Source organism: Aquila chrysaetos, chromosome 11 (genome assembly GCF_900496995.4).
Source record: "Aquila chrysaetos chrysaetos chromosome 11, bAquChr1.4, whole genome shotgun sequence".
Classification (NCBI taxonomy): Eukaryota; Metazoa; Chordata; class Aves; order Accipitriformes; family Accipitridae; genus Aquila; species Aquila chrysaetos.
In genome coordinates, this window is record NC_044014.1 from 27,055,174 (window position 1) to 27,072,607 (window position 17,434).

The 17,434-nt window shown below is 44.1% G+C and overlaps 2 protein-coding genes across 6 annotated transcripts in view; one reads left to right on the forward strand and one right to left on the reverse strand.

The window, feature by feature from the left end:
* DLG5 (discs large MAGUK scaffold protein 5) overlaps window positions 1-2,729 on the reverse strand; it is a 114,219-nt gene extending 111,490 nt beyond the window's left edge. For 2 of the 5 annotated variants that reach the window (XM_030030408.2, XM_030030407.1), the window contains exon 1: window positions 1,733-2,728. In XM_030030408.2, the coding sequence (XP_029886268.1) occupies window positions 1,733-2,033 (301 nt within the window). In that variant the 5' untranslated portion in view covers window positions 2,034-2,728. Of the gene's footprint in view, window positions 1-1,732 lie in introns of all 5 variants that reach the window. The other 3 variants (XM_030030410.2, XM_030030409.2, XM_030030411.2) reach the window with 2 other exon arrangements.
* LOC115348341 (translation initiation factor IF-2-like) lies at window positions 2,032-7,388 on the forward strand. The gene is made up of 4 exons (XM_030030862.1): window positions 2,032-2,044; window positions 2,180-3,435; window positions 6,169-6,248; window positions 6,837-7,388. Exons 1-2 carry the CDS (start codon window positions 2,032-2,034, stop codon window positions 3,355-3,357), a joined length of 1,191 nt encoding a protein of 396 aa, XP_029886722.1. The 3' UTR covers window positions 3,358-3,435; window positions 6,169-6,248; window positions 6,837-7,388.
* The last annotated feature ends 10,046 nt before the right edge of the window (window positions 7,389-17,434 follow it).

The following is a 17,434-nucleotide window of genomic DNA, read 5'->3' on the forward strand; positions in this document are numbered from 1 at the left end:
TTAAAACCCATCATGTCAGGGGAACGTCCTTCCCTACACAGATGTTAATTTAACTCAGATTAGCCTCATGAATGCATTCAGTCAAGCAGGATATAGTTCATTTTGCCAATCAAACTACTTCTCCCTTAAGAGCTCAGCGCCATGAGACATTATGCAATTCCAACTTGTATTTTAAAAATAAAGGGTATTATTATATCCAATGACTGCTTCATTTTTTCCTACCATTCATGTTTTACACCTTTGTTTTTAAGGCTGGGGAACGTTAGTAGCCCACTACCACTAATGCATCTTCTCAACAAGACAAGACCGAGCATTAATCTAGTCATACAAAAACATCATGGGTCCCATTCTGAAAGGCAGCGAGTGCCCTCATCTCCCATTGATGTCAAACCACATAATGTTGTAAGTGCTGAGGTCTATTGTTTAGTCCATTTTTCCCCATCCTGTGAGGTCCTGCAATATATTCATTACAAAAGACCATACACTATAATACACTTATATAAAACAAAACATAAGACCCTCATGCATTTTCTTGTTTACAGCAAACTCCTAGCATCAACAGCGTAATTCAAATAAGGGCAGAAGACACAGTGCAACTGCACATGCAAGCACTATTTTCCAGACAGAAGCAGCTCTTAAAAGGTTTTATTTTCTAAAAGAAATGGTATAGTTTATAAGAGCCAGGAAGCCCTCCCAATCCAGTTCCTTACGTAAACAGGTAGTTACCCTGCAATACCCAAAGCTGTTAACAAAACCAAAAAGATACCCCACCTTTCTGAATCAGTCAACTTGGAAAACCACTGGAAGAGAATACCTGCACATCACTTGGAAAACTGCCTATTCTTTATCTGTAATACAGAACTATTATTTACTTCAGCTGAAGTATTTCTCATCTAGAAACACAGCTGCACTTGTGAGGCCTTGTGTATTATCACCAAATCTTTTTCTTTAATTATTTTAAAGCCTGGTATTGTCGACACAAAAGTAGACTGTGTGGCTTGTTTTGGAGGGGGAAGAATAGAGGAACACCTGTGGGACAAAGCCCAACTTAGTTAAGGAGAAGGTTTACACTGAAATCAGTTGTTTTCCTGTTCTAACCACCAAGAAGAGCTACAATAACACAGCCCCAAACAAATGTACGTTCGTCCGAGAAAAATAGCTACAATATTTATTCAAACATCTGCTGGAGTCCTGCCAGCCAGCCTATGCCGGCAGACTGGCTGCGGGGCGAGGGGGAGTTTCACAGTTTTGCCCGGTCAAGAAGCGACTGTCTAACACCACCGGCGGCCCCAGAGGAGCTCGGGGGAGGAAAACCCCTGCGGGTACGGTTTTCCCGAGCCCCCAGCCGGCACCCGGCTTCAGGGGATGGGAGCAGCAGCAACACCCAGGCTGGGGTGGCTTCTCCTACAGGCACCGCACAGCATCCGCGGCACCTCTCGGGGAGCGGTACCGCCCGGCGCGCCCGCCAGAAGAAAAAGGAAAAGGGTCGGGAGCGCAGAACAAGAATCGAGCGCCCGAGTGGAAACACGGGACTTTTCCACCCACCCACCGGAAAAGCAGGACCCCCGCCCGCTGCCGCCCCGCTCCCTTCCCGCCTGCGGGAGGGGGGGACCCGAGGGTCCCGCGCAGCCCAGCGGCTCCCCTGCCCCAGCGGGGGTGGGCGGGAGCAGCCGCTGCCCTCCTCCTCCTGCGCACCTTCCCCGGGCCCCGCCGGGCCCCCGGCCCCACTCACCGGCCGTCTCGGCCGCCGCCGGCGCCCCCGCTACGCCGTTCAGGTAGAGGATGGAGAGCAGGTGGGGCTGCGTCTTCTCCAGGGCTACCCGCAGGTCCTGGAAGTGGTCCCGCTCCTTGGCCAGCAGCAGGGCGATGAGCAGCTCGGCCTTCCCGCCGCCCGCCGCCTCCAGGTCGCGCAGGTCGCGGGGGCCGAGGGCGCCGGCGGCCTCCAGCAGCTCCACCACCTTGTCCACCTCGGTCATGGCCTGCGCCAGGCTCTGGCGGCACTGGGCGAGCAGCTCCTTGTGCTTCGGCTCCATGGCCGCGGCAGGCCGCCGCCGGCCAAACTTCGCCCGCCGGGGCCGCGCACCGCCGCCGCCGTCCCCCGGCCCCGCCGCTCCGCCACCGCCGTCCCCGGGGAGGCGCGGGCCGACGAGGGGCGCCGCCGGCCGTCCTCCTCCGGCAGCCGGCGCCCCCGCAGCGGCCCCCGGCCAAACTTCGTCCCGGGGAAGAGGCGCGGAGCTCGGGCAGGACCTGGGCCGAGGGCGGCTTCGCCTCTTCCTGCGGGCCGGGAGCCGCCGCGCTCCCCCTCAGGCGGACGGGGGGCCAGCCGCCGTCGGGGCTGCTGCTCCTCTTCCTCCTCCTCCAACTGGCGCCCCTCTCGCCTCCTTTCCGCCCCCCCCCGGCGGCGAAACAACTTCTCCTCGTCCTCCTCCTTCTCCTCCTCCTCTCCCCTGCCGCCGGGCGGGAGACAGCCGGGAGCAGGAGCTGCTGGAAGCGCGGCCGCCGCCTCCCGGGCACCCCCCACCCCCCTGCGGGGCAGCCCAGACAACTTCTCTCCTCCGCTCGCTACAGGCCACACGGCCGCGGGGCGAGGAGGGGGATGGGGGGAGACGGCTTCAGCTCCAAGCGCCTCCTTTCATTCGCGGGCGCACGCAGCCATATTGGTTGCACAAGGCTGCCGCCTGCGCCGAGACGGAGCTGCGGCAGCGCATTGCCCGCCCGCTCCGCGCCTCGCCTCGCCTCCCGCCGACGCGCCGCAGCGGCAGCCTCTCCCCGGCCCCGGCCGCCGCCCGCCTCCCGGCCGTCAGTCAGGGGCTCCCCGCCGGCCCGTGTGGGGCGCGGAGGCGGGGCGCCGGCGCCCGGGCGGGGCGAGCCGGGCCGGGCCGGGCCGGCGGGGAAGGGCCCGCACCCCCAGCCCCGCTTCCCGCGGTGAGGGGCGGCCTGCGGGAGGCTTCCCCCGCTCCTCCCTCCGGGGAAGCGGGGCTTCGCCGGGGCGGGAGGGGGCGAGCGGCCCCGGGTGTCTCGGCGGTGAGACAAAGGCTGCGCTGCAGCGGGGCGGCGCTCCTCCCCGGCGGCCGGGGCCGGGCGGGCACGGCGGGGCCGGGGGCTGCCGGCCTCCCCCGCCCTGGCGGCCCGGAGCCCAGCGGGCCGGGCCGGGCCGGGCCGGGCTGGGGCCCTCTCCTGGAGGGCGGGAGCGGGCGCCTGTTGATGGTGCTGGCGGTACGGCGGCGGGGGCCGGGGTCTGCGCCGGGCGGCAGCTTCAAACGTCAAGATTTCTTTCCTCCTAAACCGGCAAAAGCAAAACATCAGAGTAGTACCAGGCCGTTGGGGGCTTTGTCCGTTAGAATTTACAAAAAATAAAAGTTTTCAAACCAAAGATCCACGAGATGCTGGCTCATCTTCCCCCCAAATGTAGTTTCATGAATAACCAGAGACCAGGTAATTTACCGACCGAGTACCGGCCTGTCTGTACTCGGCAGCGACTGCAGGATGTAATTGTTTAGCAAATAAAAAGGAGAATAACAACTTTTCTGTCTGAAGGTTAACAATCTGCTTGTACCGAACGGTACCTTAATTTGCAAACGGCTAGGGGAACAGGCTGCCCAATGACCACGAGCAATTATAATCTTAACTTCACATTTTACGTGAAAGACTCGTAGGCATGTTTCTGATTTCCTGCAAAAATAATGGTGGCTGTAATGACACAGAAAAAGCACTACCGGTATTTGTGTTAACCCTGCTACATCTAGTAGCAACTGAAATTATCTGAAAGTCTCCTGTCCGAATACTTGTATGCTTTATTTAGTGCTCTGAGAGCTGGACTCCGTGAGGAACAAGGGGAAGCAATTGTTCCCTAAAATTTTCTGTTAACACACCCATTTGGAGAATTCAGGTGCTGAAACGGGTTTCAAATCAACATTATGTAGTTGAACAGATGATGATGATGTCTCTGGTGTGAAAACAGCCTTGGGTGACATGCATAATCATGGTGTGCATTCTACTGCTATTAGTGGAAGCAGGTAAAGAATAAAGGGACTTAGGGATTTTTCCCAACCTTAAAAGTCATTATTTAAAACAATACTTGACAGTATGGCATGATTTTGAAACAAGTGTTTTCACATTTGATCCATTGTTACTTACTTACGTTCTTGTAGATTTGTTTCTTCTAATTTTGCATCCCTGGTTTTCTTAGCAACTTTCTTTACTAAATGAAATGCACAGAGATGAGCTTTGTTGGCTAATGACTAATGTTGTAAATTACTGCAAACTTTGTTCTTTCTAGACTATTTAAATTTATCAGAAAATCTGCCTATTTCTCTCCAATAAGTTGGGCAAAGTTTAGCCAGTAAAGTGACCGTACATTCCAGAAATACTGGTTAACACCGGTATGCATTAATTGTTGTCTTCAACTCAGCAAAATGAAGTTGAAATAGAACAGAGTGAAAAACTACCAGTAAGAAGTGAAACCTGCCTCATGTCACCTAGCGCACAGCTGAAGCAGACACGGCTCTCGGCTGGCGCCAAAGCAGTTCCCTTCTGTGCCTCCAACAGAACGTAGGGCAACTAGTCGTGCAATTGAAAGCTTTCATAAGGCAAATGCACAAGAAGCCTGAACACAGCTTGCACAAATTATTCAAGTATTTCCTAGTTTTTAAGACTTTCTAATCTCAGCAGTCCTTCAACAATATTGTTTTATTGTGTGTGTGCTTATATAGTTTTCTGTGAAGAAAAGGAAACAAACCACCAAATTTCATTAGGGGACATTATGGTAAGAGCCGTACTTTAGATCTATGCAGCAGTCCTCCACTACTTGAAATAATGAAGAACGATCTTGGTTTTCATCCTCTGCCTGCTTCAGCACTCTGATACGTGTTCTTCACCACAGGTTGCAGTAACCCAGGAATGGCATGGTTCAGGCAGGGCTAACTCAGGTATCTTGAGTCCCATTCCAAAGTCTAGAGGGAGATGTGCCTTGGCAAGTGTTTGCTCTAGACTCCATTTACTCCTGCCTTTCCCAAATGTGTGTCTTAGTCCTTTGCCTTCTCTTCCAAATAAAATATCCATCTTCTCATCCTGCAATGCCTGCCTTGCCATTTGCTTGCAGATCCACATCTCCCATTGCTGTTGTTCAGACATTGCCAGGTAGCAGGTAAATCCCTGTCATATCAGGTTTCTTTCTTTCTGGCAATGCAGTTTCTATCTTTTTGTCATATCTGAGTCTTTGCATTTTTCTTGCAAATAGCAAGTTGTCTTTGCTCTCAGATAAATTGAGATAAATTTCTCACTGCACAGATAAATTTCTTTCATGGGTCCAGCTGACAGGCAATTGCCTGTGTAAGAGAGGGACTTTGCTGTTACCTCAATTGCTTGACTCAGTATAGACCTTCCTGAGCAAGTGTAGGGAAAGTCTTCATAAGACTTTGGCATATAGGTCATCTCTGAAGACTCGAACTATGAAACGTATGCAAATTTATTATGCCAGAAGTTTATGAAATGACCAAAATTCAGATAGTCACAGTACCCCAGAATCTACAACCCTACTGCCAAAACAAGCAGCAAGACCAATTTTCAATTAATTCCTTCCTCCCTCCAAAATAAAAAATAAAAAATGGGCAAACCCCTTTGGTTCCCCTGCCAAGTATTCAGAAAAAGAATATATCTGTGGAATAAATTTTCAGAACTAAAATCCAGGTTAATCAAAGACAGATCCCTGAAATGAATTAAAGTCTATGACTTGCACACACTATGCAAGAATCAACCAGGTATTTATCAGAATACCAAAAGGAAGGCAGGTTTTCTGTTTGTTTGTTTAAACCAAATAAAAGGAATGATTTAAAAAAATGTAATTAAATATGCAGCTCTGACACAGGACGTCATGGGTGCTTGTGTAAAATTGGATTCAAACCACAACTTGACAAATTAACAGAAAAAGAAGATCAGTAGATTTTTCTAAGCTTTGGAAAAGCTTTCCAAATCCTTTTTTTTTTTTTTTGAGATTTGGAAACTAGGCTACTGAGGATATATGCTCTGGGCATTAGAAAAAAACATTGAGTTTCTGAGAAAGCACATTAGGCTAGCAATACCTATGCCTATGAAGTCTGAGAAATATTTGGGAGGGCAAGATGGGGACATGGAGGCTTATTTTTATTCAATTTTTTATCTTCTTTTCAGAAAGAAAAAGAGAAGCACTATTGTTGCCATGCAGAAATGAAGTCTTTGAAATACAGATAAAACATGCAAGGCTTAAGAAGGTATTGGACCTTGGGAATGATTTTCAGAAGCAGAAATTGGAATTTGAAAAATCAAGTTGGGTATCTGCTTGGTATATCTGCCTCTGAATGCCCCCCTACCCACCCACCCCCCCCCCCCCCCCCCGAAGATTTAAGATGGGGGCAGCAAAGTACTTTTAAGTCCTTGTATTGCAGAATTTTCTGTTGGGAGGACAGGATCATCCTCAGCAGAAGGATTAGGTTTCAGCAAGCCACAGTCCTGCAGCTGAAGACTGTTTTTGTTATAAGTCCATATAACTCTGTGCAGTATATGAAATCCCAGAAAATTCCACAATATTAACTACAGTATATATAAAAAAAGCAAACATGCAAGCTTTTGAAAATGTTAAGATCAGAATCAAGAGCAGCAAGAACAGGATTTAACCTTCAATACAAGAAAGTTTTGTTCCCATAATTGCCAGTACACCTTTTTTATTGTGCAATAATCATCACGCACATTTCCTGAAAATACAATGTTGTGTCATACATTCACATTAGAAACTAAGAAGAGATTCAAATTCATGTAATCCAGCACGTAGTTCTCACTGTAAACGTCTATCTTCCATACAGATCAGAGAACTTTAGACTGAAACCAAGAAGACTCTGAGCACCATGACAATCAAGCGGGAAAGGGAAAGAGGAGAGCAGAGGAAAGAGGAAGAAGAGAAAAAGAAAGTAGAGAAAGACAAAAGAAAAGCCTACCTGCTTTCAAGATGGATTTCAATAAGATAGTATAAAACATTGCACCTGCAATGGCAGGGACTGTACCCAGCGACTATTCCGTCCCGCAAAATCCTTGCTTCTGAAAGCTGTTAGGTGATGAGATTTATATTCTCCATTGGTCATCCACGTACTGAGTGACACTGTTGTATTATTTTAGCTTGATATTTTCTGATAAGGCACCCTTTAGAAACATCTGGGCTTTAAAACAGATTTCTTATACTCACTTTAATAGGACTTTTAACAGCAGAATAGTCTTCTGTGTAAAAAATACCTGTCGCTCCTTCTCAAATACTTCCTCCTTCTCTGCACCTACCTGCTTACTGCTGCCCAAGTCACAGCAGCAGCTCTGCTGCTGTAGTTTTACTGGTAAATCCCCTCCTCAATATCATTGATCTGAACCAGTCAGAAATTCTAATGGTCAAAAGTAGAGGATTTTCATTAGGGTTAGGAGTTTTTTCTATTATTTTTAAATACATGGGAGACATTTTACTTGCTTTGTGGTTTTGGAGCCCTTAGCATACAGGTCTTCAAGCTTCATTGGCAGCCATGTATGATAGAAACGGTTTTGAATGAAAGCTAAGCTTCTCACTGAATCATACAATTCAAGCAACAAAGGATTTAGAGAAAAATATTGAGATATTTACAGTAAGTTAATGGAAACTGACAACACTGTGTGGATCCTGGGAAGGAAGATTATACAGTCACCAAGGCAGGTATATGAAAAAACAAGTGATCATCAAGTTAAGATTAGAGCTATCTAGATACAAAGTAAACACCATAGAGATTTTGTAATAGATGTTATATGAAACACTAGCCGCTAAGCAGTTCTCAACAAAAACTTATTTTTTCAGATTGATGTAACTGATAGACAATTAATTAGCGTTTTCAGGATAGGAAGGTGCTGGTCTAATAGGCCAGCAGATCAAAAGATCTCATTTATCCATAAAAAGGAAAAAAACCCCAAACATAATGTGAGCAGTTTGGGCACTGCCCAGGCAAAGTATTTCATCTGGCATTGTTGTCTCCAGGAATGGGCTATGTCCGTAAATCCTGAGGTCCTCAGTGCTCCTGGTGAAGCTGCAGACTGAGGGAGCTGCTGTCGGACTCTCACAGAAGCACAAGGATCATTTATCTTCCTAAAAATGTGTAACCGTGAACTCCAGGAAATGGTTTAGCTCTTTCTTAAGTGAGCTCCTATGACATACAGTATGAAGGCAAGCAGACCAGAGGATTACATTGCTTTTTTTTTCTGTAGCCTTACAAACTATCAGTCATTTCATCTTGCACTGCACTAGGCAGTTTTCAGATAGTAATTATTTCAGCCCATTCCCACTCTGGGCATGGGGCTGAACTGGTAATTCCAATTAAAATGAAGAAGATCAGACAGTTATTTCAGTTAGCTTCAATAGAAAGAAAACACCCTGACTGCTGAAGGTTTTAAATTTCCCAGGGCTGTTGAAAAAGCAAATTAAAAACAAAAAATTGTTTTACTTAAGGAACTAAACATTTGCCTGTTAAAAGAGGAAGAAAAGGCCTTCCTCTAGGGCAGAATACCTGGCAGGAAGGGGGTGTGTGTGTTTGTTTGGGGGGGGTGAGAAGAAAAGGGTCGGTAAATTCGCTCCTCCTGGAGCTGTGAATACACGCAATTCTGTTTCTCAGACAACTGCTTCCAGAAACAGGCAGCAAAAGAAAACCAGCAATACTGCAGAGGCACATTAGTGGTGATCCTCCAGGGCTGTATGAATTTCAGCTTTCGTAGGGAAGGCACCCTGCAAGCACATCCCAAGTACCCGTCTGTTTAGAACAGAACTGGGGGGCGATTTAATTTTCTTTGGGAGACTGGGCTGACTTGTGATGTGGTTAACTTCTATAGGCAAGCAGATGTTAAACAGCCTCTTTAAAAGCTGTTGCTTGCAGTTTGTTATTGGTTTAGTTTCTAGGTCAGTTTTCAAGTCAAGCCAAGAGAGGCTATTTATACCAATCATTTGCTTTTACCTCTTTTAGCACTAATGGGGACATAAAAGCAAATGGGTGCCCTAAGCATCTCTGGGTAATTTCTATAAACAAGCCATGCACAAGCTGGGAATTTGGAAGAAGAAAACCCAAACTGCAGTTGAAGGAGGTAGACAAATGTAATAATAAGGACTCCAGAGTAAACCTCGGCACGGTTTCACCATCTTCATTGTTTTCCTGTCAGCAACGAGCATTTTCAAATTGGATTTGAATCTGAAGGCTCTTGAAGGAGGAAAGATATTTTCTTGTGTTACATTTCATACTTCAAGCCTCAGATCTGCTAAGAATTATGTATGTACTTTTAATAACAAGTAGTGTCCCTGCTCACTGCCATGCAAGGGTTTAAGAGTTGAATACATCTCAGTTAAAAGCTAAGTTTTTGAGGGTCTCCAAGTCAATGAAAGCACCTAGGGCTTAATCCAAGGCTCTTTGCAGATAACAGTGACCCTCCCATTGATTTTAAAGGGCTTTGGTTCAGATGCCTTGCTCATTATCTACCAAAACATACACATTTTATTCTACCATTAGAAAATGTAGTATGTTAAAAAAAAAAAAAAAACGCAGCCAGAGAGAAAGGGAAGTTGTTTTGACAGAATATCATTCCTGTCAGACATGAGCCCGATGGGTACAGAAAGAGCAAAAAACCATCTCATCGTGCCAGCAGGCAGAAACGTCAAAGCAGAGCTTTAGAAAGACTGGGGGGCAGAATGCTTGCAGGGCCACAGGAAACACTGCCTGAGACACACAAAACCGCACACTTTTACAGATGGTGAGCATGGGGCAGCGCTCTAATTGCAGGACCACTGGACCTGAAGAAAGAGGGTCCTGATCCTAAATAGAAGCCAATAATCCTTGAAAGCTCCAGGGCAGTCCAGGTATCTGTAGTCCAAGCCCAAAGAGCTCCCTGAGGAAATGGAGACAGGTATGCATGCAACTGGTTCTGTGTTTCTCTAGAAACTGTGCAACACCTGTCTTTTCACACACGCCTGAAAAGCTAATCCCACAGCTCATCTGTTTTTCAATGCTTAAGCTAAGGGGGAAACAGAAGTGGCAGCCTAGCTCCTGAAAAAAATAGCACCCAGCAGATCTGCATATGAGAATAGACCAATACTTAGATTTGGTTGGACTCCAAAAGCTTATCATGCCTGGAAGCAGATGAGCAGGATTGTGGGGAGCATCCAGATGGAGAAGATTATTATTGCTTCATAATGAAATGCTCTAGCATTCTGAATTAATCTGTTTTATGATACAAGAGAAGCATTTCTAGTGTACTTTCATTAATTGTGCAGTTTTACAAGTCTTTGTGAAAACCAGACAAATGTAGACAGTCAAGAGGTTGAAAAATATGCTGGTCTTTAAGCAGATCCTGTGTGTCATACCCGTAGCTAAGACTTTAACTGCTATTTGACTGTGACACATTGGTTTCTGTTTACATAAATACTGCATAAATTCCATATGCTTCTGATTTGAGAAGAAATTTTTACTTTTAACATTGCAGGATATTCCTTGGGCAGGAGGGGGAAATTATTTTTGTAGGAGGTAAACACAAGACTGGGATTAGAGCGAGAATAAAGTCAAAGAGAAACCCTTGTACAACTTCCTATAGTCAATTTGCTCAGGCAAAGCGGACTACGGGCCAAGATGCAGCTAAAGACTGAGAAGTGTTTAATATGACAAAAATACTAGACTTAACTAAAATCAGTTCTGAAAATAGTAACTAACATGAAATGAAGCAACTCCTAAGTTACACTCTAATTCAGAAGGCAAAAGGAATACAGTCTCTGCGGCAGTCTACATGCTTTGGCAGGGATGGGAAAGCCATCGGAGACTTCCAAAATGAAATAATGTCTCAGCTTGGCACAGTAGCAGCTGCATTACCAGCTTCCACAAGATTTGGTCATCCAGTTTAAACTCAGCTACAAATATTCAACACATCTGCATTTTTTTCCCCTCATAACACAAATGTAAAAATTAAACATTCAACAGTTCAAGTTGACTAGTATTTTTTAAAAAGAAATGCCATAAAAGTAATTTGGAACTTAAATTATTATAAATGCCAAGATTTGTCAGAATTGAACAAACAAAAAAACAACTCCCAAAACAAACAGAAAAACCCCACGTCGACACTAAATGGAAAAGAACATACACAGCATGGCCCAGAATAAGCAGAAACATCTGAGACAAAGTCCTGAGCAGCATGGGAGCCTTAAAAAGGATTTAGGTTAAAATGATTCTTTCTGGATCAAGTCTGCAGCAATGATGTTTAGAGAAGCATTGTGCAACTGTATGAAACTTATGAAGATGCATTAACTGGTGGGAGTTTGATGGATAGAAATATTTAATATAACGCATATATCAAAGCTCATCTAGTTCTGCCGAGTTAGAGTTCTCTAATTGGTTTCCAGGGGACTTGGATTAAGCCCCAATTTGGTAATAAAAATACTGTGCAAAAGAATAACTGAAATAAAAAGCCTCCAAATCTGTTAGGGATATTCCATGAAGGATAAATATACTTCATCAGCAAGGCAAGCCAAATATGATCCTTTTTACCATGGCCTATTTGTACTGTTGGAATTTTTTTTCCCTTAACTCATTTTCAGAGCTGCCACCATCCCCCTCCAAGAATATTAATGGCAGCAAAGAACTTCACTGCTTTGCCCTCTCCTTTTCCTGCTGAAGTCAGTGTCTGTCTTGCAGCTGACTTCAAGAGCAGCAACCTCTAGCCTTTTTCCGCTTTCTTTGGAAGATGAAAGAATAAAAAGAACTATACACAGCAGATGCTAATCACATTATTTAATCCACACATCCTTGCAATAAAAACCTAGGAAGACAAGTACATGCCATTTACTAAGTCTTCTGTACAGCATGTAAGTTTTCACAAGCACATTCCCTTCACCACCTTGATGATTCTATCATCTCCTCTCACAACCATGTTGCTAAGGAGAGACTATTATCATTTAATAGTCTTCAATAGACTGAATCTAAACTACAGAGAGCCTAAAGATTTCCCCAGGTCATACAAGAGTGCAGCAGCAACAGTTAACTGATTCTACATGTGCCAACCACTTACCAAGCTGCTGTGCTGATCATCGCTTCTCCTTATTTTTATTCTCAACAGAATACACACAAACACAAGCAAGGGAAACAACATTGGCATCAGGTAAGTGGGAAGGACCAGAAACAGGCTAAAGAGAAAAGTAAGTGGAGAATTAAACAGCTGAAAACAGTTCTCAGTGCTGACAGAGTCACATGAAGCAGGATGCCCTTCATTTCAGTTTAGAGTATGAATACATTCTCTTATATAATAAGGTCATTTTTTTCAGAAGTTATTTGACCATAATTGTAATTTCGATGGCAGTAAATTTCCACATCCAGATGTGCTGAGGAGATGTTTTTTCCTTGAGTGGTTTAATTTTCCTCCAGGCAAAGGTTCACAGTAACCTTGCATGGCTGAGTTGAAGCCAGCCAGTGGCACAGTATGGTTGACATAGCACTGCTGCGGGGAAGCGATGTCACCAGCAGTGACAGTCACTATGGGCCCAGAAGGGAGGAATCCGTGTGAGAAACAAGGAGAAGGAGAAAGAAAGAGATGTAAAGGGGAACTAGAAAATGCACAGTGGCAGTGGCATAAGTCAGAAGAACTAAGTATCTTCTTAAAAATGGAAGTTTAAAGGAAGCCTCTGATGTAACTGGAAAATATCTGCGCGAGCTGAAAATCTGGAATAATGGCATATGGGAAAGGGAATGAGCTGTTGCGCGGGCTTGTCCGGGTACCTACACACACAGCAAACATTTTAGCATCACTGCATTGGAAAAGTGCAGGGGGCAGGGTAGAGTGGGGAGTGAGGCGTGTCCTTCCTTCCAGCGTGTGCATGAGAGAGACCCCCTACCCACTGCGCCCTTCGGCAACGAGTCACACAGTGTCGCCGCTGGTGCGTCAAGCCTGCATCTTGATACGGCCAAGGCCGTTCTCGTCACTCAAAAGGCAATCAGTGGTTTACAACAGAGATGCTATGAATCAGCCTGAGACAAACAATCCCCTATCTGTGACTGTATATTGCTCAGGCTGAAGGATTTCATTCTGTAGAAAAGGGGACTTCAAGAAGCAACTCCTGTATGAAGTAACAGAAGAGAAAATAGTATCACAGGATTACAAAAAGGGATGAATCACACCACACTGCTCACCAATTCTTCTCAGAAACCAACAAAACCCTAAAGAACAAATCAAGTCAAATAATTTTTGTCTCACACCTAATTCTGGTATTTTTCTGGGACTCCTAAAGTGAGACTCTGGCACCGTCTCACTATTGCTTTTGCATTCCTTGGCAATTAATTTTCTTTATTTTGCTTTTAAAAATCTGCACGATTTAACATTTCAAAGGGGTGCATGCAGATAAAATTGCCATACATATTGAAAGATTAGCCAACCAACACCCACTTTCACAAAAAGGAGAGTAAAACGCCTGCCGCTGTCATTACAGCTTCATTTCTGGTCAACGATGTCTCTAACTGACAAAACATAGCCATCATGGATGAGAAAAGAACTTGGTAGGAAATCCTGTGGAGTGCCCCAGCTTTCCATGGACCATGAAAGCCACAGTTACAGAGGCACCTGCATGTCCTCCTTTATCCATGGACTAAAAGCCCTCTGCACTATCTGACTTCGAAATCAACAAGATCATCGCACTATGATGGCAGACATGCATTGCAAATACTCTTCTTGTTTTAACAACAACAAAAGTCCATATAGAACAGCTTTCTTTTCCAAACTTTAGTGAATTATCCATCTGATCTTCATCGATGTTATAGCCTCTCTTCTAGTAGGAGACACAAAACTAGGAATTTAATTGATGCAATTTCTGTATCTTGGCCCAGTAGCAGGACTTCTGTATTATTAAAATCTCTTCAGATAAGGATTTTCCAGGAATGCTTCTGATCTAACTGCAGGTATCAACACTAAAAGACAGATTCCTATTTGCCCCCCAATTATAAATATGATCTTCTACATGGACTGTACCAGAACCTAACACGCACAGCAGTTTTTGCACTTAGCTGTAGCGTATCACTGTAGCTAAGGAGCTGTAATTGTGTACAGTTGGTTGAAAGAGTATTATAAACAGATATAATAACTGAAGGAAATAATTCAGAGTTATTACACATTATTAATAGTCATCTAATGAACAAATGGTGATTTAACTATCAGTTGTCACAGCCAGTGACGGTAATCTCCACTACAAATGACAAAATCTTAGTTCTCAGGAATACACATCCTTTTTCCCAGCTATTTCCATCACTTCAGTGGGACTCCTTGTAGAGATTATGACTATCTGTGTGTCACTTTACCCAGCTGGCACCTTTCTGTTCCCCCCCCCCCCCCGACAGATATGAAATTCCACTCTACTCTGCTTCCATATCCCCTTGCTTATCTTCGCATTCCCTGTCTTTTCAGCTTTCTTCCCTCTATCCTCCACACCTGCAGAAACCACCATATTCCTGTGCAACATCACTCACACCTACCATCATTGCTTCCAAAAGGAACATGCAATTATTCCTGATCTTGCAGGCTTGGACTCACAAGACAGACTCGTAGCTTTAAGAAACACCTTTTACCATCTGATGCACACACTGGCTTTACATGTAACTAGATGAAACTGTCGTGGTTAAGACAACACTGTATTCAAAGAAGCTCATGGCCCACACAGTCCCTAAGCACAGCCAGTCAATACCAAGTTCTTGCTCAAAAGACCGCTGTGTATTGAGTTACACATATGATAGGAACTAACAATGCTACAGGCATCCCTGTAGCTTTTGGAGATTAAAGCGAAAGTCATCTTTCATAAATCTTGCTGTTTTCAGCTGTCTGTACACAGAGAAGACCACCTGTTTCATATTATTTTCAGTCTTAAACATTGGTCTCTTGCATCTCTCAGCATCACCTTCAAGTGTTTTTAATACAGCCTTGCTTTGGGGTTCTGCAGCAGCTGAAGAATGCGTGATGCTACCCAGTGAGCTGCCAGAACTTCACGCTTCAGAGAAGCTCTTGGAGCTATATTTAAGTACTCACTATAGAGAATGAACGCAGATTGTAACAATCACTGCTGCATGGAAAATGCTGCGACAAAAGACACGTCCCCTTTCACAGTACAAATACACTGTTCTCCCACTTGCCGGGAGCAACTCACCATGTTCCTTTGGAAATGACTACAGCCTTCTACTTAAGTGCTACTTCGGTTCGTTGGTTGGGTTTTTTTAAGCCAGATGGGGCAAAAGATAAGCAAGTCTTTACTAATTCCTGAAAAAGCATGCCTGGACTCTGTTTTCTCCTTCTTAAGAAAAAGAATTCCCTTAATTTCCTTCCTCATGTATACGATTTTAACAGGTAACCTTCCTTCTCACAGTTGTATTTCAGCCCTGATATTAAAAAAAAAAAAAAATTAATAGAAAAATAAAGAATTGCTACCCAAACACATCTCTTCTTGAAACAAAACGCTGCTCTCTAGTGGAAGATGATGATATGATCTAATTTCATTAGAAGGAATGTTTTAAAATTTTCATTTTATCAGTTACAGGAAAACTTAATTCATTTTTACAAGCACTGACATATAAGAGTAGTAGGACTGGTTTGTTTTATTTCAGTCTTTCAGATTGTCCTGTGAGATTTTGGTATTTATTTCTCAAGATAAATTTGTTATGCATTTATATCAATAACATGCCAAGTATTTGTGCATTAAAATATTAACACATTTTTCTAATTTGATCCCTTTTAGTTTTTCTGTTCTTAGACAATATAAAAAACACAAGCCAATTTTTCTTATTTTCTTATGTTTTTTCCACATATTTATTTACTGACAGTCTTTTCTAGGTCTCAATACAGAGCTTTAGCTAACCGTTTTGAAGATACAACTTTAATCAGTTAATCCACAGAATTTAGGCAAATATGCAGATGCTATGAAAATCTTTATCCTGCTTGCTATGGGTTTCTAAAGACATTCCTGTTTGCAAGTACAGTGATACAAAATTGAGAAATTACCTGTTGCAGTGGTTCCTTCAGCTTATCACTGTTTCAGTATAAGTGGTCAGACATCAAGGAGTATTTGTCCTGGAGGAACCAAATTTTATTCTACTTGTAGTTAGTTTATAAAATACAGCATTAATTTGCTTTCCTTTTTTTTTTTTTTTTTTTTTTTTAAGCGTAGATAAAGCAGAAAAATGAACTGCCCTCCATACTAAAGTTCTTCAAGCTGTGGACCAAAGCAGCACAGTTCTAGATTTATTCCCAGCTTCCCATATTCATGACAGGAAACCTATATAGCACATGCTTCTGTTTTCTTATCTCTCTACAGATAAGAGACATGTAAAGTAGTTTCCTGATAAACATACTAAGAAAGTACTTTATTACTTTTTTTTTGAAAAGGCACTTCATAAAAAGAACAAAATTGCTCTCTGCTGATTGGTTTACTAATTAATTTTAACAATTTTTGCCTGCATACTTCTTCCACCATAAGTACTCTTCCCATTAAATAGAAATGCTGTGGGGAGAGAATAATTTGTCAGACGATATGGGTGAAGCAGTCACAGATTGCTAATTAGTGTAAACCTCATCTGCAAAAATTATAATCCCATCAAGGCTGTATCTACTGTCAAAATTATGTAGGCTATATACATTGTAGAGCAATACTATACAGGCTTGCAAAAGCATTCCAGCTTAACTTCGACCACCAGCAGCAGCTGCCGCACACCCTACGCAGACAGCCCTGCCCAGCTCCACAGCAGATGGCTGCGGCCCCTGGACACGTGCTTCTCTTTCCTGAATGTTCTTAGCTGCATCTTGCCCTCCACGCAGCCGTCACAGAAACGCACTGCACAGCAAACACCTAACCCTCCTGCAACCATCTCAGGAAGCAGAACTTTGCTTAGCTTCTCCATTTGACGACTTCTTTGTCCTCTCCCCCTTCGCTTACACCTCTGCTCAGGTTCTGCTCTGTTCCCATTGCTGAAGAGACGCTGCCCTCACCGTCGAGCTCAGCCGAACCCTTGGTACGAACAGCGCACTTCAGCAGTTAACTGCAGCCTTCTACCTACTGCCAGTCCTCCAGGCTTCTCCATCTGAGTTGTCACCAGACTAGCAGGTCATTTTCTGTGTTCCAATCAGAGGGACCAAAGGTGGGGTTTCATTTGTTTGTTTTTAGGGCAAAGAGAGACATACAGAAGATCCCTCCATCTCCAAGTATCTACTGATGTATTTTTAGAAGTAATTATTCAGCTACTCCTATTGTTAGACAGAAAAGTGGAGATGGAAGGGGTTTTCTTTGACCCACTACACATAAAATCAGAACTCCTAATCTTCAAAGAATACAATTGAACAACGTGTCTGCTTTGCCATTTACTTGAGATCAAGACAAAAAGCTGTTTTCAAGTTTGAGTGCAAGTCA